The sequence below is a fragment of the Cupressus sempervirens genome, chromosome 6 (assembly GCF_028749045.1).
Source record: "Cupressus sempervirens isolate cs-2001-9-10 chromosome 6, ASM2874904v1, whole genome shotgun sequence".
NCBI classification, from domain to species: domain Eukaryota; kingdom Viridiplantae; phylum Streptophyta; class Pinopsida; order Cupressales; family Cupressaceae; genus Cupressus; species Cupressus sempervirens.
Window position 1 is genome coordinate 50,281,714 of NC_143123.1, and position 22,017 is coordinate 50,303,730.

The following is a 22,017-nucleotide window of genomic DNA, read 5'->3' on the forward strand; positions in this document are numbered from 1 at the left end:
TACTGTAGGTACATCCAACTCCACTAAAGGTGGTGGTGCCACTGAAATGCACTCGGTTGGGGGTGCAAACACTAACAGCATCGAAGGTGCTGAGACTATCTCAAACATATACTTTTATCAATACTCCAAGGTTAAAGCAGGTCAAAATTTGTAAAATCCTTGGGATGAAAGTAGGTTCCTTACTAAGCAAGTATTTGGCAATTACCTTCTTCCAAGGTCGAAACAAAGTAGAGTTGTGGAATGATTTAGTGAACAGTTGCTTTAAGAAAATGGTTGGGTGGAAAGGTAGGTGGCTGTATTCAGCTAGGCGAATTTTGATATTTAAAATTATAATATCTGCTATTCCAGTTTCCTCAGCAAGTTATCAAAAGAATTGCTTAAAAAATAAGGAAATTTGTTTGGAATGTGGCAAATGAGGTGGACAAAATTCCATTGCTAGCATGGGAAAAGATTTGTTAAGGGAAAATCTTTGGCAAAGCAGGTAGAAGGGATTAGCAGATATTTAATTTGGCTCTAGGGGCCAAGCTAGTTTGGAATATTTACAAAGGTCCTAATTTGCAATGGGTTAAGGTGTTGAGAGCTAAGTATTTGTACTCAGGCGAGGATTATACAATTTTCATTGTTCGATATCCTCCAAAAGGCTCAACATATGGAACTTTATCTTGAAATGTAGACCAATAGTTACAAATCACATAACTTGGCAAGTTGGGAATGGTAGGTTGACAAAATTCTGGGAGTATTCTTCGCAAGGTTATGAGTTGATCAGAAGGGAGAGGGAATTTGAAGAATTAAAAGCTTATTTCACTCAATAATTGGGTGACAAGGTTGCAAACTACTTGGAAAAGTGAGATGAACTTTTGATGGAGGAATGGAGATGGAAGGATTGTAATCTAGAGGATCTCGCTAGGCAACGAAGAGATTTAATGATGAGATTGTTAAGAGAGCTAATGGTGACACTAAGCAATAAGGAGGACAAGGTAGTTTGGTGTGGGGCGGTCTCTGGAAGCTATTCAGTAAACACGGGCTATCAGTTGTTGGAAGCACATTATGAGGAGCAGTTTAAGGTTGATGATCTATGTTGGAGTAACAAGGGGTTGCCGAAAGCGCGTGTCTTTGCATGTTTAACCATAAAGGAAAGAATCTTAACAGGGGAATGTAAGAAGAGATAGGGATTTGCATGTCCCTCAAGGTTTGCTTTATGTGAAAATAGTGAAGAAATTGTGAATCATCTTTTAGTCCAATGTGAGTGTGCATGTAATTATTGGGACTATGAGTAGAATAAACTAGTGTGGCAAGGGCAAGACCAGCAACTATTAAATGGTTGTTTGAAGGGTGGCCAAGATAGAGAAGAAAATCACTTTAGGATGCAACTCAATGATTTGCCCAACAATTGGTATTTGGGAAATATGGAAGCAGAGAAATAGGCACATCTTTGAAGATAAGAAAGTGTCTTGTGAGAGATTGAGGGCAAGAATTGATAGAACTATAGAAGAGGTCATGGATGTAGTGACCTCAAGGAGACAAAGTTTAAACTGTCCTTTTACAAATTGGGATAGTCAGGTGCAAAGGAGTTAGCCAAGAATAAGGTTCAGTGTTGGAAGGGGGTCTTTAGTAACTAGAAAAAAGAGTAGAACAGAGGGGAATGTGGAATGGAGATTACTAGAAGAATGGTAGATTAAGGTGAATTTTGATGATGCAGCACAAGGGAATCCAAGACAATCAGGGGCAGGGGTGATTGCTAGAAATTGGAAAGGGTAAATACTAAAAAAGGTGGCAAAACAGTTGGAAGTTGGAACAAATAAAGAGGCAAAATTGAAGGCGGCTTTAATTGGGGTGAAGATTGCAAAACAGGTAGGGGTTAAATGTTTACGGTTGGAAGGAGATTCATTGATAATCATACAAGCAATTAGAAAAATGAATGCAAATGTGTGACACTTTTAAACATTACTTGAGGAATTACAGAGATATTTGCAAGATTTTGAGGAGTTTAGATTAACACATGTTTGCAGACAGGGGAATGAAGAAGCAGATTACTTATCTAAACAGGGGGTGCAATTGATGGAGGTAGGGAATGCAAATATAGAGATATTTGTAAACCGAGCATAGTGAAATGCAAGGGTGGTTGGTTGGGGGTGTTGATCTCAGTCTACTTTACATAGGGTAGGTGAACACGAAGGTTATAATAAAATGAATGTAGAAAGGTGCTTGAAGTCTATAAAAGGAATGTTTTGTTTTGGATGACGTAGGGGGTGATTGTGTCAACAAAGAGGGGGCAATTACCATGATAAGTAGACTATTATAGATGGGAATGTTCATGAGTAATGTCAAAAATATAAAATCTAAGATGTGACGGCTATGGTAGATATTTTACTTAAGGCTGCAGCAAAACAGCTTGTATTTGAGTGGGGAAGTGTGAGAATGAGGAGCTTTAATTCAACTGCAGTGCAATCATTAAAAGGATGCCCTGTAGTGGCTTTGGGTATTTAAAAATGGAATAGTAGAGGTTATGGTGAAGGTTTGTGGGTATTTGCAAAACTGAGGAGTGCAGAGTGTTGTTTGGTTTTCTGGGTAAGAGGAATTTGCAAGTTGATAGGGGTGTGGGTATGTTTTATTGACCTAATGGAGGCAACATTCACATTTAAAACTAAGATGCAGTTGAAGGGCCTTTGTGGGCCAGTGGAAGACTATAGGCTGAAATTGTTGTTGAAGTGCCCTTCACCGGATGTAGTGAGTTGTGTGCAAGCAACCTTGGGGGAGTTGTTCCAAAATGCAACCCATCGCTGGAAACTAAATATAGATATTGTCATGTAGCTGCTAGATTGAGGTTTGGAGTTGGAAGAAGATGTTGAGATGGTGAAGTGGGTTATGAACTCCCTTTTCAAGAATGGGTCGCTCGTGGGGTTGGACTCTTTGTTGGAGTGAGCTTGGCTGAGATATGGGTTCGACTTCAGTGAATGTTACGAAGACTCGAAGGATGTAGCTATTATGGGTTTTGTGTCATTTCTCTAGTGGCCAATACTCGTGAACCAAGAAGCTTTTGAGGTGGCTTATACAGAGAATATTAGGAAGGAATAGGTCCAGTTGAAAACTTCCATAAGGGTGCTCTAGCCCACTGGTGCAAGGATTGGTGCTAGGGTTCCAAGATGTGCTCCAAGTCTTTGATGGTCTTTGTGACCTATGAAGCTTCGATTTCCAAGAAGAAACTGATAAAAGGGAAATGATCTCTGTGCTTGTAGATTTTTGTTGGTATTTGGGTTGGAAATAAATATGGTGTGTAGTTTTTTGTTGATATTATGTTATACTTAAGTGGTTGTGTGAATTGTAAGAATATCTAGGGGGGAGAAGGCTATAGATGGAAATTTGTGAATGTTTAGTAGTTGCAGTTTTCAAATGAATATGTTTAAATGAATAGGGGTTTAATATTTTTGTTTGTAAACTAGATGTAAGGTTGGAAAGCCTATAAAGATGTAACGATGGGGTTCAAAGGGCTATGATAGTAGGCTTAGAAACTAAAGGGAATGTTGAAGTTGCAGATTTTGAAATGTATTTCCTTTTGATATATTAATAAAATATACTATTGCCGACCAAGAAAAAATTCTAAATCTATGCCTTCGATTTGTATGTGTGGGTTGATTCTTCATATAATGGCAAATAAGGATACCTCTACAACTGGGTCAGTTGCTGGGTCTATCAGTACCCCTAGTAGACGCATGTCCATCTAGATGTGTAGGCACACACTCTTAAGGGGCTAGAGACAAGGCATGGGCATATGCTTTAGAAGGATCCAAATATAAATACTATGATATGCATAAAATGTGAAAAACTAATTAGTGTAGGCATATCTCATTTGAAATACCACCTTGGAGGGGTCAAAAAGCATGACACAAGTGTTTGTGAGTTCACCACAGATGAAATAACGAGAGAAATGAATGCCTTGTGCATTGCTCAAGAAGAGAAAAAGAAGCAAAAGGACAAGGTAAAATTGGCCATGAGGGCAACCATTTTTAAATCGCAATGTATCTCACACTATCTCCTCTTTAAGAATCATTTATTATTTTCTAATCACCATTATTAGTTTAGATTTTGCTAAAACAATAATTATAATGAAATAATGTGGCTTGTGACCAAGTATCCTAGCCACCCTTGAAGAAGAAGAAGAAGAAGAAGCACTTGAGGGCATAGTGAGCTCTCTTAGTGGACCACAAATCCGCAAATCTACCATCCCCTTGGCTTCTACATCCACTGGTTTTAGTAGACTACCACCACACACATCTTCTATAGATAGCTTTTTGTACACAAAAACACACCTGAAGCACAACCATCATTGCAGGGCATTCAGTGGAACAGTGATGTGCATCGGTAAGTTGACATTCAATGTGTAGATTTCTAGTTTTTCAACAACATCCCCTTCAATGTTGCAGCAAGTCCCTATTGGCTGAATTTTGTGACAGGAATTACTATGGCAAGAAAGGGCTACAAGGCACCTACTCTTGTAGACTTGAGTGGGAGGTTAGTTCACTTGTTTAAATTTTTAAATGTTTTACAATTTTACAATTTACTTATTTTTGTTGAATGTAAACTTTTTTTAATCAAAATTGTGTACTTGATGTTAATTTTACTTTGTGCTTGTAGGTTGTTCAAAGATATTGTTTCTAAGGCCAAAGATGTGGTATAAGACCAAAGATCACAATGTAAACAATTTGCTACACCATGCTTTCAGATGGGTGGACAGATAGAAGAAACTGTACCATCATCAATTTTTTGGTTTCTTGCAAGAATTAAGTGGTCTTTTCGAAATCCTTGGATGCCCCGAACAAGGTAAAGACAGCTGAAACTTTGGCTCTAATGTTATAGCAGGTTGCGAAGGAGGTGGGGGTTAATAATGCAGTGCAATTCATAACCAACAATCCACCAGCATATGTGCCAGCGGGTAGGATCCTCCACGTTAAGTATTGAACACTTTTCTGGTCTCCTTGTGCGGCACATGTCCTTAATCTTCTTTTGGAGGACATAGAAAAATTTGATTGAGTGAGATCAATTATGGAGGATGCAAGAAAGATAACAAAATATATCTACAATCACCCTTGGGTTCTTCGCTTGATGAGAGAATGCACCCATGGGAAGGGGTTGGTTAGACCAGCAGCCAAAAGGTTTGCAACAATTTTCTTAACGTTGCATAGTGTTATTAATTCTTTGACCTTTTTAAAGTAAATGTTTGTGAGTCAATCATGACTAGACTCAACTTATTCAAAGAAGCTTGATGGAGAGAGTGTTGCATACATCATCTTTGACAACCACATTTCAAAAGCTGCTAAAAAAATTATGAAGGTAGCTCGAAAATTCAAAAAGTTAAATATTTAAATTTTTTTGTATTCAAGAATCAAGTCTTTCATTATTAATTTGTAGCCCTAGTCCCTAATGATTAATGATAGTCTCTTTCTACTTCCAATTGTAGGTGCCCTTAGTTAAAGGTCATGGATAGGGCCAAAGAGGCTATCAAAAATTACTATGAGGACAACCTCAAATTTGACCCCATATGGGACATTATTGATAGGACGTAGAACAATCAACTCTACCAATCCATTCATGCAACAGGGAATTTCCTCAACCCTCGATTCCACTTCTCTCCATCCTACAAGGATCCCAATGGAGAGGTCATGAGGGGTTTATTGATTGCAAACAGAGGATGGTACTCGAAGTTGAAGTGAGAGACTTCATTGTGGTTGAGATGGAAGTGTACCAGAATGCAACGGGCAAGCTACTCTTCTCATAGGTGGCAAAGAGAGGAACAAACACTTAAACCCCAAGCACAATATCTGGGTTTTTAGGGTCTTTCACGTGCATGATAAATAGATAAAGACTAAGTTATTAAAATATGTTTTCACCTTTCTTTCTAACTCTTTAATATTTATCTTGCAAATGCTTGGTGGCGAAATTAGGGTGGAAATGTCTCAAATCTACAAAAACTTGTCCTTCGTATCCTATGTCAGCCTTGTGGCCTATTCAGTTGTGAGCATAATTTTAGCTTATTTCAAGTCATTCAGAGGATAAAAGGAACGGGCTAGCACAAAAATGCCTCAATAACCTCATCTTTCTGCAATATAATCTTAAGTTATGTATAAAAAAGGTAGAGTTAGCACTAGTTGGTCCACTTGATTTGGATGACATAGATCCTTACTATGATTGGACATTACAGGAGTGGACATTACAGGAGCAGCCTCCATTGTTCATAGAGGATGAGATCTATGATTCAGAGAGGTGGGCCATGGAGGAAGGTGGATTCGCAAGAGGATTGGATGACATTGTTGAGGATGATAAGGGCACTGACAGTTAGGAGGATACGGATGATGTGTCATTGTCAGTATCAGCGCCATTTACATCCAAGATATATCCAAGATGGAGGCCATAACAAAAAACTAGGACTAGTCCCCCACCTATTCCAGTAGTTTTTACTAGAGCTACGAGGAAGGGGATGTAATGTCCCATGCTAAGGTTGGATATAATTATTACATATTTAATTCAAACTCAATATTATATATCCTAAGAACCAAATATTTGCAAGTAACAATAATTCTTGTATACCCAATCATATTACCATTTGGCTTAAGGATGGAAAGTGTAGGTGTTATCCAAGTTGCCTAGAAACCAACAATGGATTCCCTCAAAGTTTATAAGTCCAAGTTTGTACCCATCAAGACTTATAGAGTGTTGACTCTACCCTATCTTGGGACAAAGATGCACTGCTTGGATTTATACAAGCCCTCCTTCGTAGCATCACAGACTTCTCTACTATAATTCAAATAGTAATAAGATTGGCATATAATTTCTATATACAATTATACATGCGTAATTTATATATCTTGAATATATATTCTTATATATATATATATATATATATATATATATATATATATATATATATATATATATATATATATATATATATATATATATAAGGATCTCTTATCCCAATAGAATGCAAATATAATGCTCTGCAATTCATCATGGATTTATAGATAAGCTACAACATATCACTATGTTGTCATATGATATATGTTAGACATTTAATATAAAATGAATTCTCTTTTAAATGGCACTATTGATATGTAATCCATTTTGAATACCAAACATAAATAACCATTTTTTTTAATTCAGTGATTGCCTTAGTGGAGATAAATGGCTTCATATACCTAGCAAATGGAATGTGTTGCACCCCTTCACATGCAATGGGACACCCTCTTATTAAGCGAGCTCTTCATAACTATCAATATTATTGCCATCAAAATTCATTATTTGTATATCTAATCATTTCCTTCTTAATGACTATTTTCACCATCCTTACTTGCTCCTTCACATAATTGAAATTGATTCCTTAATAATCACAATACACAATAATTCATATACAGCTGACTTGGTATTTGAAATTATTATAATTTGATCCTTAGCATGCCAAGTTAGTTGCTATCAACTTTATATTGTATAGTTCAATTATCTTCCAAGTTCATAGTAGATTGTCTGCGAATGAATGCTATGTTGCACTCTCTTTATAAGAATTTTTTATTTTTTTTGACGTTAGAGCCAATTTTATCTCTTGGCTGGAATATATATATAAACAGTATTCTTTCCTATTGCTGCCTTGGATGTTATTATTCCTGTTGATGGTGATATTGTAAATCAATTCTTCTTCAGTGTCATCCCTTTCAACTTCTTGAATATGTCATCGATTTCATAGCAATGCTCAGTCTATCTCACAATCATTGATATATACGAAGAGTTTTCTGGCAATGGAAAATAACACACAGGTACATAGCCAATAGTTTCTTATGCCTAGTTGATAATAATCAATGGTATTTCCATCATTATAGCTCTTTGTCATTGTTAAAGTTCGATGATTAATCCCAATCTATTATATTTGCTTACTTACGTTACTATCCCATTGGTCAATCATTTGTCCTCAATGAATCCTTAGACATTATGGAAGTTGTTTTATAGCACTTTGACTCTATTGTCGTGTCCTCTACTAGATTGTATGAGTGGGAATTGACATTTGTCATCAGGTGACTTATCCTTTGTATGAGATTGGAAAAGATCAATAGTAGCCTATAGCAAAGATTGAATTATTGATACTTGGAAATATCAATTATATTTTCCATCTATACATGAAATGATATCATCAAATAGTTGCTGATTGTACTTGAAGACTTCATTCACTTATGTCTTCATCTCTGATCTATAACAACCTTTGTAACTTTCATATGGATAGGTTAGTATTTATTTATTTAATTCTATTTTATTATTACTTATTATTTAGATTCTATCTCAAGGAGGGGATATCAAAGTCCTAACCTCACCAAAATAACTTGTCCTCAAGCAATTATATATTTTCTTCTTATGACTCAATAGTTGAATTTAACAATTTAAGATAGTTCTCTCTCATTTTCTAGGGAGATGATCTTATAGATTGTTACAATCATACCCATTACTTTTCTCCAAACCACGATTATATGATAGAATGTCTTAAATTCATCTCACAAATTATTTTATTATTCTAGATAGAACAAAATAGCGTCTACACGTGAAAACATATGCATGAATATATGAAGACACCAAGCATACACATTGATGTAGGAAGACGTGAGGCAAACACATTAATGCGTGAAAACACACATACACATTGATGCAGGAAGATGTGAGGCAAACATATTAATGTGTGAATACACACATACACATTGATGCAGGACGACATGAAGCAAACACATTAATGCGTGAAAACACAGAGCATACATGTAGATTGTATGAGTAAGGGTTGATATTTGTTCAACAAGCGACTTATCCTTTGTGTGAGATCAGCGAAAATCAATATTAGTCTATAGCAAAGATTGTATACTTATACTTGGCAATATCAATTATATTTTTCATCTATACATGAAATGATATCATCAATAGTTGATGATTATATTTGAAGACTTCATTCACTTATATGTCTTCATCACTGATCTATAACAATCTTTGTAACTTTCATACGGATAGTTTTGTATTTAGTTATTTATTTCTATTTTATTATTATTACTTATTATTTAGATTCTATCTCAAGGAGGGGATATCACAAGGGAAGAGGAAGATGTAGACTATTTTGATATTGTACTTGACATTTGTATTTGCTTATAGTTTTACAAAGAGAATTTGCTATTTTTAGTTTGCTTCATGGTTCAAACTTCAAAGTATGGCTACAAGCCATCAACATTACACATGAGGCTGCGATTTTGTATCCTATTTGCATTTATATCATAGTTACACCGTTGTGGGGGATGGGGGGACAATGGAACAAGGGAACAAGTTTTCAGGATGGGGGAACAAAGGGACCTTAATTCAAGGATGGTGGGGGGACGGTGGCAGGGGATAGGGAAGGGGTTGTATACATATACATATGGTACTTAAAATGCTAGTTATCAAAAGATGTATTGCAATATAAGATATAAAGATGTGAAAGAGTAAATACTTGAACATTGCATTGAATTGGAACATCAAAAATTGAACATTAATAGTCAAATCAGAAAATAGTCAACATCGGAATGTCCCCCATCATTATTAGAGGTGGCGGAATCTAGTGGCGCTCTTGGGGACAGGGGGACGAAGTTCCCAAGTCCCTGGTGCATCCCCGTCTCCGGATGTGGGGCAAAAAGGAGGGGAAGCATCCTCATGTTACTATGATTTATATATATCTAGATCGACTTGTTTGATTTGTTTGCCCATTTACTGACTCATTAGATGCATCTAGATTCTATACTATTGAGTTTTGTGAAAAAATGCTTTTCCAATTAAATTTTAGCAATTTTTCAAGTTCTCGAGATGTTTGCGACTTCTTCAGATTTTGCCGATATCTTTTTTTGCCCTCAGTGATAAGTTGTCAATAATGATATTTTGAACTATACATGGCACAAAGCATATTTTATTCCCCACAAACCAAAGAGGAATGAACTTTAAGATGACCATCCAACAAACCAAACAAGCCAATCATAACTAACAAGTGATAACACTATCAATATTAAAGGACTCTTCACCATGATACACAATAAAGAATATAAAATATCATACATGTATATGACCCATACATATGCTAAAACAACACTAACCAACCTATCTTAGACTCATTAAAATTGTCCAGATTTAACATGCCTCATCCTTAGAGAATGAATAAACATCAAATAACATATTAATATCCAACTTCTGCACAATAAAAAGACCATTGAGCATCTTCAGGATGTGTTTTAACTTAAAATGATTGTTGTGACTATACACCAGTATTTAAGTCTCCATCCAAGCACTCTCTAGAAGTGTTCTTGTAACTTTGTTGTCTAACCATTAACATCTTTATTTCAAGTGGTAGCCATGATAATAAGCATGCTCAACCATCATTTAGCAATCTCTAATACTAACACTCTTCCAATTAAACTAGAAAATTTGTTATAAGGACTACAAATAGCCCAAAATGAGAGGAAAGGGGAATAGAGAGGAATTCAAATACTCATGCAAGATATCTAAACAATACTCAAAAGAAAATTGACAATTAAAATTAAAATCTAGAACCTGGAGTAAACCATATTGAACTGCTTGTAAATTTTCACTCATAATACACTAAATTCAACATAGTGCAAACCCAATAAATTTCAACTGTCATAAAAGCATTAATCAACTTCACATTATAATTTTGCAGCATTTATCAAATATTAAAAAGAAAATTTTATTCTCATTTAAAAGGACAAATGTCTCATTAAAGCAAGGGTTGTTATTGATGAGAGGTCAAGAAGAAGTTGTTTCATGATAGGACATCCATATGGTGTTCAATTCATCAAATTGCATATAGAAACTCGATCATGATCTAGCTTGAACATTAAATTTTGCTCATATATAAAATAAATATTAAATATCAAAAGTATTTCAAAGATTTAATGGATAGTACTTAATGGCATTACAATTGGAAGCACCATTGCAGAAAAATTTCATTTCCCTTGAGAGTAACTATCATAGCTATTGTCGCCTGATACCGTGTTTGGAGGTGTTCTACCTACGACCACCAGTCTTGGGAAGTCTTCTGCCCCTGCTGTTGCATCTGGTGGTGGGTCGCCAGGGTCTTGCCAGACGGCCCTCTCAAGGTCTCTAATAGCTTAGGGGAGGCCAGCAATTTCATATGCGGATGTGGCTGCTTTTGAGGCAGGTATTTGGGAGAAGGGGATTCCGTCCCTCGATGTTGCCTGTCGCTATAAGTAGCCCCATTGTGGTTAATCTTGATTCAGATACTATGGATGAGATCTTCAAAAATGCGGAGGATTTCTCTTATATTGCTGCTATTTTTCGTTTTAGGGGTTTTTGGCCCTCTCTTCCGGATTTACATGCTTGGATTTCCAAACATTGGGAACCCATCATAACAAATGCCCTTCAGATTTACCCTATGGCAAGGGATTTTTTTATTGTGAAATTTGAAAATGCTGCAGATAGGAACACCATTTTGTGTAACTGTTGTTTCTCTTGGGAGGAGCAGTTTCCCCTAATGGCCAAACCTTGGTATCAAGTGTTTGATCCTCTTATTGAATCCTTTAATAAAATACCTTTATGGGTAAAACTGTCAAATCTTCCCCTTCATCTTTGGCTAGATTCAGTCTTGCAGTTTGTGGGGGAGGCCATTGGGGATTTTCAGATGATTGATGCTGATTCTTCTAATATTTTTAAGATGACGTATGCTCGTATTCTTGTGGAGGTGGATGTTTCTAAAGGTCTCCCTGAACTAATTACTCTGGCTTCTTCAAATGGTTCTTGGACCCAGAATCTTGATTATGAGGGTATTCCATTCAGATGCAAGAAATGTTATAAGACTGGCCATCTTGTTGTGCGTTGTTCCTCTGATAAGGTTAGATCGAAGAAATCACCTTCTTGGTGGTTGGGGGTTTCGGACCATCATTATATGGTTCAAAAAGTTTACAAGGAAGGGGGTGTGGCGGATTGCTCACCTCAGATTGATCATTCTTTGGCAGTTGCTACTGCTGTTGTCTTGGATGCTACAGATGTTGTCTCTAAGGCGGCTTTAGTTCAAAATGTTAAGGCTGTCCCTTCTATTGCTGCTGTCCCTGTCCAGAACATTGTTGCTGGTGCTGGTTCAACTGTCTTATCTCCTGTTGTTGTAGGTATTAATGCCCATGTTTCTCCTAGGAAGGCTTTGGGGGCTAGTTCTGGTGCTACCCTTTTCCCTTCTGTGGTTACTGATGTTGTCTGCCCTTTAGTGGGTCCTTCTAGTTTTCCTCTGGATTGGCAAATGGCTTCTGAAAAGGTGGAGGATGAATGGACATCAGTTAAAGGAAAAAAAGTCAAATCCTCCAAACCTTCGTTTGATGTCTTTACGTTCTCATATGATTGGGCCAAAATGATCTTGTTGGTCCTTTGTTGTGTTTGGCTGGGTGGGTTTTTGCCCTCTTGATGGGAACTACGGTGAGTTCCTCTAGTTTGTTGGGTGGTGTTCCACTGTTGTTTTAAGATCTTTCATTGCTATATCTTTCTTTTCTCTTTGTACAAGGTTTCGGGTCCTTTCAAAACCTGTTTTTACTTAATCTAAACTATCATAGCTATTGTCCAAGCTGTGAGACTAAGAATTATCTAAGCTGCTTTTAGTTATACTAGTTTCCCAGGTAGCATCTGACTACCTTCCATAAGAGTGATTGTTCTCTGCTCCTTGGTTATAAGTTCAGAGCAAAGTTAGACAATGAATGGGCTTCTTACAACTTTCATTTAGTTTTGTAATTATATGGTCAAGATTCTTAAAAATAATAAAACACAGGTAATATGATACTATTAAGAGCCTTTGTTTAATATAAAATACAAAAGATTGCAACCCACACTGACTGAATGGAACTAAGTATTGAGGTGTGTGATTATAGTGCTAAGATCTTTACTTGTTCTTAGATAATTAGCAGAAGGGAGCACCTGAATTGGTACATAATGTTTTCCTTGACCCCAGACAGGCAACTTTCAAGGATGATCCAAAAGTTGTTCGCTGAAGCTCTTTGACAAATTGTGACAGCTGAGAATGAGTCCGACTACAAAAGAAAACCTTTAGGTGCTCCTCCACATCATCATCTCCTGACTCTTCATCGGTACTTGAAGACGTGTATCCAGGCTTCCTTTTCATGTTATTGCCACAGCCAGAATCCTCATCACTCTCATAGTCATCAAGCAGAAACTCTATTTCATCATCAGAGTTTTCAGATGGATTAGAAACCTGTTTAACACTTTTTCGAGCTATTTCATTCTCTGTCACAATCTTCTCTCTAGAGGAAACTGTTGAAAATTTATTACTACTCTTAAAGACTTTACATTTCATGTTTTTCTCTGCAGAGGCCTTAGTCTGCTTCTCCTCTATCTTCGCAACAAAATCTCTCATCCAATCTGGTTCATCATCATTAGCAGATGATTTCTCAGTCGACTGCTTTGATCCAGGGTGCAATTTTTGGTCAAGTAACCATTGCAGTGCACTGCATATTAAGCTCAGGGTTTTCCCTGTACCTGACAACAGCAAGCAGAGAATCACAAACATTAGTAAAATCATCAACGGTCATGGCCCACTTAACAGTGTGCAAAACTATGAGAAATAGGAAATAGAAAACAAATTAGAGATCGGTTTGACCCTAGATACAAAGTTCTAGGGTTTTACCTAGAAAGAAATGTTTTTGAGATTTGCATATGTGTTCAAGCACCAATAAATTTGCCTATCATAATACAAAATAAATTACCAGTCATTTAATTCTACAAATATAGAGATACATGATATTCAGATTAATTGTGGAGAGTTAACAAAACAGCAAATATTACCCTCAGCAGACGACAAAACTTAATTGCTGCTTGCCTTCAGTTTCACAAGATGAGATTCTATGACCACAATATTAAGAAAATAGAAAATATATAGCACTGCAACAGAAGACCAATTGAACTAAGGTCCCTCTCAATTGAAACATCAGTGTAAATGAATGGATGTCAAATGTCTATTAGACAAACAGAATTACTTTGTCCAGCATTTGTTACTGACCAGAAAAAAGCTAAAAATAGTGATTTTCTGAGAAAATGGATTGTAGAACACAAGGACACCCCACCATTCTTCTTCTGACGAAAATACCACAAGGTGCTGTGCCAAAAATGGTAAGTGACATTTAGCATAGATTGACTTAAGGCCAAATTGCATTGTGGCTAATATATTTGAGCTAGAGATAATAGGCCGTGTTCAGGACCAAAGGAGCTTTGATCATTTTCTTTAAACTAGTCCACTCCAGCTGAAGCATTCCTCTAGCAGTACCTGCTATTTTCTTGACCATGGAAGCAGGGGGGTACAGGATCCAGCATTTTCAGCATCCCAACACTCTCCGTGAACAAATAACAGTTTGCAAAAGCTTTGTTGTTGCTCTTTTGAAAAAGTATGTTGATTAATTGTCATAAAGAATCACCTAACTAGATGGTAAAAACCAGGCACCTTTGAAAGGATGAAAAGTTTATCATGAAGTCTAGCTAATCTTTTTTTATAAGATAAAAATATAAGTACTGTGGGATCATGGACTAATATTTCAGAGAAAATGTAGAATCTGCCATTAATATTTATAAATTTTAAATTTAGTATTTCACTTTGTTTTCTGACGAATTTTCTGTTAAGAATATAGCTTCATTCGGATTGAAGCATTCTTATCATTTTAATAATGACGGATGAACATATATAATTGTGATTATGACACATACAAAATATATGTGTGTGTGTCTGTGTCTGTGTCTGTGTCTGTGTCTGTGTCTGTGTGTCTGTGTTTATATCTAGTATGCATCGGCTGTTTCAAAGCAGTCTTTAAATGTGTTTTGAATCGGTGCAAAGACAAACGATACATTAATCAGTAAGATTGTATTTGAAAGGACTCACGGTCATGAATGGCTGTGACTCCTCGTGGCAATTGCCACAGGGAAGTCACAACCATTCACGATCGTGACCCCCAGCGTTTATACATATACTCTCCGATGACTGTGGGAAAATACCATCAATCACATTGGCATCGTATCTCTTCCAGCAGTCATCGATTCTGTGAAATCATCTAGTCTGTTCTATATCAGTCATCAATAATAACATAGAAATCAGACAAAGTCTGATCTATATTATAAGCAAAGTAAAAATATTAAAAGGCATCAAGAGCATTCATAAATAAGATATTAATAACTGTTCATCAGTTATTCAAGGTTAATTATAAGTGTTCAGATTTATTCTCTAGAAAAGATCTACAAAAATAACATTTTCAGAGGCAAAACTCCAATTCAATTTCTGTCTGATTTACATCGGAAATTATACTGCCGGTTCTGAGAGAGTTTGCTAAACAGCAGAATCTAATTTTTGAAAAATCCTATGAAAAACTAGTGCACTAACTAATGAAAGGTAGAATCTACTTTTTGAAAACCTTATAAAAATTACTCGACTAAACAAAAATGCCCAGATTATTGCCTGTGTGGCTAACTCATTTTCTTAACTAGTGAAGGACTACATACCAAAAATTCACCATAAGTACTTACCAGGTTTTGCCACAAACTGAGTTATTGGCGAGTTTTTGTCCAACACAAATCCATGCCAAACACTCTGACACACAAGTAAGAAAAGCCACAGCTGGGAAAAAAAGCATTTCATTTTCATTTTGCTCCTCCCTTTTGCTGTCCAAGGCAAGTAAACCCTCCCAACTATAAAGCACACCATTTACAATGATTTTTCATAAAGGAGAGAAGATTGGAAGAGATATTTTTGGTGAGTTTCAAAGGAAAATTGGAAACACATGTATGTTTTCTGTTTTCAATTTTCTTTGTATTTTAAAATATTTTACTTTGTTTGTGCTCCATCTAGGTTCAGAAAAAAACATTAATGCTAATTTTAAGCAATATATTTAGTTTTGAATTCTATAAAACAGTACTGATTGTCAAAGTTTTTGCTATTATTTCTTAATCAACATTTTTTTGAATTTTAATCCATTTGTTTAAGAAAATGTATTGATGTGGAACTGGTTTTGGAGGAAAAAATCAGTCTATGGCTTTTGCACTGTGAAAAAACGGAGGATGGAGAGGTGTTGGATTTTGTCGGTAAATTCTATATTGTAGCCGACGGGTAGAATTGTATTTGAAAGGGTGCATGACAGTTGAGTCACCCCTTCGGAAAGTATATGTACACCGTCCTGAAGGGACTATTGGACATCATCATAATCATATTTTAAGCATTGGAGTGCATATGGCGTATATGAATAAAGTATCTATTTTGTGTTATATCTTATTGTACTACATGTGATAAGTATCCGTTTACCCTGTACAGTAAACATTTGGCACAGTTGTCGGGGTTATGGCAATCGTGACAAGGGTTATGGCGATTGTTTGTCAGATTTTTCTGGGCGTTGCCAGGGTCTGCGACAGCGATGGATTCTACCGCGAGCTAGACCCAATGCAAGGGGCTCTAGAGTCTAAAGAGACTAGACGGGTAGGCAATTTCTCAAAGAAACGACATAGTCTGACTCGAAACAATTGGGGGTATTTGCGTATTATGTCAGGTATCAAGGGTGGTTTTAAGCCCCTAGAAAAAAAGGAATGGCGACCAAGACAGGAGACACAAAAGCCGCCTCTGACAAAGGATTTTCCTTCAACGACAGATGATAGGGTTTTGGACATTCCGATAGAATCAGAAGCATAAAAGGATTTGGTTTAAATGTTTGAGGGATGGGGCTTTTTTCATGAAGTGGGTCGATGAGGAATGGGGACCTCAAGTTTCCCTCAAAACCATAACCAATGGCTTCTCCCTGGTCATTACGAGATTTGTACATGAAAAGTCATGGATCATCTATAATGGTCCCTTTCTAATGAATAGGGTTGGCTTCTACATTAAGTATTGGATGCCCAACTTCAATCCAAAACAAGCATCAATCAAGGAAGATCCTATCTGGGTTAGGTTATACAACCTCCTGCATGAATATTGGAATAAGCAGACGTTTCAAGCGATTGGTAACAAGATAGGCAAGTTTATTAAATCAAATGAGGCCATTGGGAAAGAGAATTTCAGTATGCACACCCACATTTGCATATTGTGGAAGCCTCATCCTTCGCTTCCAAAAGCTATTGATGTTGTCAGTAAAAACTATAGCCAACGGGTAGAGTTGTATCGAAAAGGTCACGTGACGGTTGAGTCACCCCTTTGGAAAGTATATGTACATCGTCCGAATGACTTGAAGGATCATTATTGTATTTGGAATTGCATATGTGCTTATATGAATAAAGTATCAATTCTGTGTTGCATTCTAATATCTTAATTCGATAAAACATCTATTTTCACTGTACAATAAACAATTGAGATTTTGACTTCAGAGGACTATTGGTGGAAGGAGTTGGAGGTGGAGGAAATTGTAGACAGATGCATCCCTAAGAGCCCTCCTAAGCCCATGGATGCGGTCCCCTTTGAATATGTAGTTGCCACTTTGGAAGGTAGTAGTGCCTCGCCACTCGGGAGTTCCAACCAAGGGGATGACCTAGTTTTGGGCAATCGGGCGAAGGAATTGATTGAGAATTCAAATGGACAGGGTGAAGGCGGTGCATCTCAAAACAGTGGCAAGGTGCAGCAGATTGCTTCTAGGATTTTCTCAGTTTTCTCGGATAGGGTATTGAATTATGAGGTAGTTCAGGATGATCAAAAAGTGGTTCCTAAGAAAGTTCTGAGTGTTGAGGATTTGGTTCTTGAGCAAGCTCAGCTAGAGAATGTGTGCCAACAAGACAATGGTTTGCTTCTAAAGACCGAGAATACCACTGGAGTGGATGTTGTTGTGGCTAAAGATGTGAACATGATCCAAGGCCTTGATATGGCGGAAGTTTCTTGTGAGGACATTCATGTGTCTCCATCTCCAATGGAGTTGTTTGACGGGAAAGGGATGGTAGAGGCAAAATCTGGGCATAGTGAAGATTTGTTTGGGTTGTCAAAGGAAGTAGGTATTAAGGAATTTCGGTCAATTCAACAATCTGAGGCCAAATTTGCCAAGGCCAACCTCGGAGTCAAAGATCTCAAGGATAAAGATCTGTTCATCAATTGTTAGAAGATGTTGGCAACATGAAGGGGCAAACTAAACGTAGATCCCAAAAAGACATATTCTCTCCCGAGTCACCATGAAGTTCCTTACATGGAATGTCAGGGGCTGCAATGTCCCTAACAAGAGACGCCTGATCAAAAGATGCTTTGATCAGGTGGATGTAGTGTGTGCAAGAGACTTAAATGGATGTGGAGAATGTTGCGAGAGTCTTTGGTGTGCAAACATAGTGGTCGGCCTTTTTCGAGGAAGTTGTTGGAGCGTTTGGAGGGTTGAAAATTTTGTGGAACCCAAGGATGGTCAAGGTTGAGCCGGTATCGAAAGCAAGGTACTAGCAATTGGTTAAATTTAATTCTCGTTCCTAAAACTTTCCCCTTTTTTTGGTCAATGTTTACAATCCAATCAAAACGAACCAAAAGAGGTTGGTATGGGAAGAAATTTCAAGAGCTTTTGGGGGGTCTTCTTTATCATGTGGTCATCGTAGTGGGAGATTTTAATGTGACATTGGCTTTGTCTGACAAGAGCGGTGGGATTGGTTTTTTAGTAGAGTGCAGCAGGATTTTCAAGAGTTTGTAACTAGTAATGGATTGTGAGAGGTGAGGGCCAAGGGAGGATCTTTCACTTGGACTAATAGGCATGTTGGTTTTTCAAACATTGCAAAAAAAGTTGATCTTTTTTTTCTAGTAGGGAATTGGAACTCTCTTCCACTCTTTTTTGTAGCAAGTGTTCTAGAGATTTCGAGTTATAATCATTATCATGTTTCTTCTTCTTGTTTAACAAGATGGGGTCCCTACAAGGTGTCCTTCAAATTGGAGTAGATGTGGTTTAGGGAGCAGGGCTTCATGGATATGATTTCTCAGTGGTGATTGATTGCTCCAAAGGAAGATGGCTATTTGGCTTTTCCAATTTCCTCAAAAGCTTAAATTTCTCAAGCAAAACCTTAAAGTTTGAAATAGAGAGCATTTTGGGAATATCTTTGTAGAAAAAAGTTCATTGGAAGGTGATTTAGAAGCTTTGAACAATAAGGTGCTAGTTGATGGTATGGACTGTGGATTTTGCTATGGAAAAGGACTTATTAAGTCGATATGCGAAAATTTTGCAGAGGAGATATACTGGAAGCAAAAGTCTAAGGAGAATTGGCTTAAAACAAGGAACCGAAATACTAAGTTTTTACATAGCTTTGTTAAGTTACAATGAAGTACCAGTTGGATTCTATTCATTACTCGTATGGGTGGATCAATTTCACAGGATCGACACATCATCAACCAAGGAGCAGTTATTTTTTCATCAATTTATGGACCAAAGAGCCGGTTGATAGGAGTTCGGCCCAGAAGGAGATTTTGGACAACATTCCTTGTTTGGTGTCTTAGGTTGATAACCAGATACTTAAGGCACTAGTTTCAGTCAATGAACTCAAGGCTGCAATTTTTGGTCTAGATGAAAACAAAGCCCCTGGTCCAAACATTTTCCAAGCCATTTTCTACCTGAAGTTTTGGGATGTGATTAAAATGGAGGTCCTTGGGGTGGTTGAGGGATCGAGGAGTCATGGCTTTATACTAAAAGACTTCAAGAACACTCTAACGGGAGAAACCATCAACCTTTGATGAATTTCGCCCCATTTCTCTTTGCAATACGGTTTACAAAATCATTTCCAAAGTGGCTGCGAATAGGTTGAAGATTATTCTCAACAAATTAATTTCCCCTTAATAGAGTGGATTTATGCCCAACATGAATATAGTAGACGGTATGATAGTGGCTCATGAGACAATCTACTTAGCTAACGCTAGTAAACAAAGGAGGAAGATGTTGAGATTGGACATCAAGAAAGCATATGACAAAGCGGATAGAGGCTTCCTTATAGAGGTAATGAGAAGGTTTGGTTTTGGAGAAGGTTGGCTCAGGTGGATCGTGCGGATGATTTCAGATTATCGTGCCTCTAATTTAGTTAATGGCAGATCTCAGGGATTCTTTGCCGCATCTCAAGGCATTTGCCAAGGTGATCCCATCTCGCCCTTTTTGTTTACTATGTTGGCTAAAGTTTTGGGTTGATCCATTACTAGGAAGAGGGAGCTTAGTCAATGCAAAGGCATCTTTATTTCCAAGAGAATTGAGACGACAACACATCCTCAATTTGTTGATGACACTTGTTTCTTTGGGATTGCTTCAATGGCTGAAGCAAGAGTGATGAAAAAAGTTTTGGATTCATACAATACGACATCAGGGCAATATGTCAATTGGAATGAATCAGAGGTGTTCTTTTTCAACACAAAAATTGGTTCCTGATGGGCTATTGCAAGGGTTTTTGGAGTTCATATTGGGAAACTACCTAGCAAGTTTCTGGGAACACTTTTGTTTCAAGGCACCGGCAAGACAGAGGATTGGAGAGATTTGGTTGATGCTTGCCTCTCTCGTATGGAAGGTTGGAAGAGTCATTGGCTTACTTTAGCTAGTCGGTTACTTATGTTGAAGACAGTCATCTCAGCAATGTCAATTAGCTACCAGCATTCTGCATGAGGATGCCATTTTGTACCCAATTTGCATTCAAATCAATCAAATATAACAAAAAACACTTATGAACTCAGTTATGGACTCATTCGATGCATCTTCTCATTAAATTTTGCAACAAAAATTGTGTTCCTAATGAGATCTAAGCAATTTTTTAAGTTGCCGAGTCAATATTTTTTGGGCTTGGCAAGTTTTTGCCGAGTCAAGTTTTCTGGGCTTGGCCAATTTTTGCCAAGTCCAAGCTGTGCAACTATGTTCTTAACCATGAATCTGATGAAGTGACAGATAACTGATCTATATAGAGTTTCCATGGCTTAATAAATCCTAAATCAAATTTATGCTTAAAGATGGGAATATTTAATGCTGGAGGGCTTCATTAATTACACGTTTTTGTTGAGTAGATTCAAAAGAACTTATTTCTAATGAGCTTGATTGATTCACTTGGAGCAAGTGATGATAACTCTGGATAAACAATGTAGACTATTTAATACTTGAATTCCTTCCTTTAGTGATTCATCTCTCATAAGTAGTGTTTCACAAGAGCCCACTCTCATGAGCTTAAGTGATCCACTTGAAACTATGCACTAGAAAATGTCCTCACTGATGAAGACTTTGAATTAAAACTAGAGAGTTGAGTCAATGAAGACTTTCAATTTAAACTAGAGAGTTAAGTCTCTCTGCCCGAACTTTAACCCAGCGCTCATGACTTTCAATGCGTCTTCTATCCTAATATTACTCCTACCCACTGTAGACCTTTCCAGCACAATCAAGCCAGCATAACAGCTTAACATAGCATATCGATTGATACAAAACTAAAATTGCGTACATATCACATCAAAGTGACTGCAAATTTTCGATCTGCTCTACACCTGTCTTTGATTGAAAAACAACGAAAAAAGCTGAATTTTCAAAACACGTGCCTAATAAACCAGGTGGACAATCTAAAGTACTGCAACATTTACCCGTAGATGACACCTTCGAGTCTGGTGCCAGTATACGAATAGCTTATCGAATGTTTATTTGCATAGCCACCATATGATTTCAAGTATACTTGGAAATTTTGGACTACATGTTGTAAGTAAACCGATGATTAGATGAGCATCATTAAATCCACTGATGAATAACCATTTTATCTTGACGAGAGAGTATTAAAAGAAAATAAAAGTTAAAATAAGTTACAGTGCATTAGCTCAAACGGTAAATCCTTGAGGTTTTCACAGCAGATATTCATCAAATCCTAGGGATAGTATCCCATGACTGTACGTACAAATGTTGATATTACAAGAATCGGTTACTAGATCCATGAGGATGTTGAATGTATAATGGGGTAAATCACCACTTATGTATAAATGTTGACTGTATCCTGGGATAAATTGTCACATCGGCACAAAAGTTTAATACA

General features: G+C 37.0%; 1 protein-coding gene across 2 annotated transcripts in view; it reads right to left on the reverse strand.

The window, feature by feature from the left end:
* LOC149551078 (RAD3-like DNA-binding helicase protein) overlaps positions 1–22,017 on the reverse strand; it is a 47,758-nt gene that overhangs the window by 25,181 nt on the left and 560 nt on the right. The window contains exons 1-2 of one of the 2 annotated variants that reach the window (XM_089786661.1): positions 13,363–13,491; positions 12,973–13,230 (exon numbers count right to left, since the gene is read on the reverse strand). In XM_089786661.1, coding sequence (XP_089642787.1) covers positions 12,973–13,177 — 205 coding nt within the window. In that variant the 5' untranslated portion in view covers positions 13,178–13,230; positions 13,363–13,491. Of the gene's footprint in view, positions 1–12,972; positions 13,552–22,017 lie in introns of those variants that run through there. The other variant, XM_089786660.1, reaches the window with a different exon arrangement.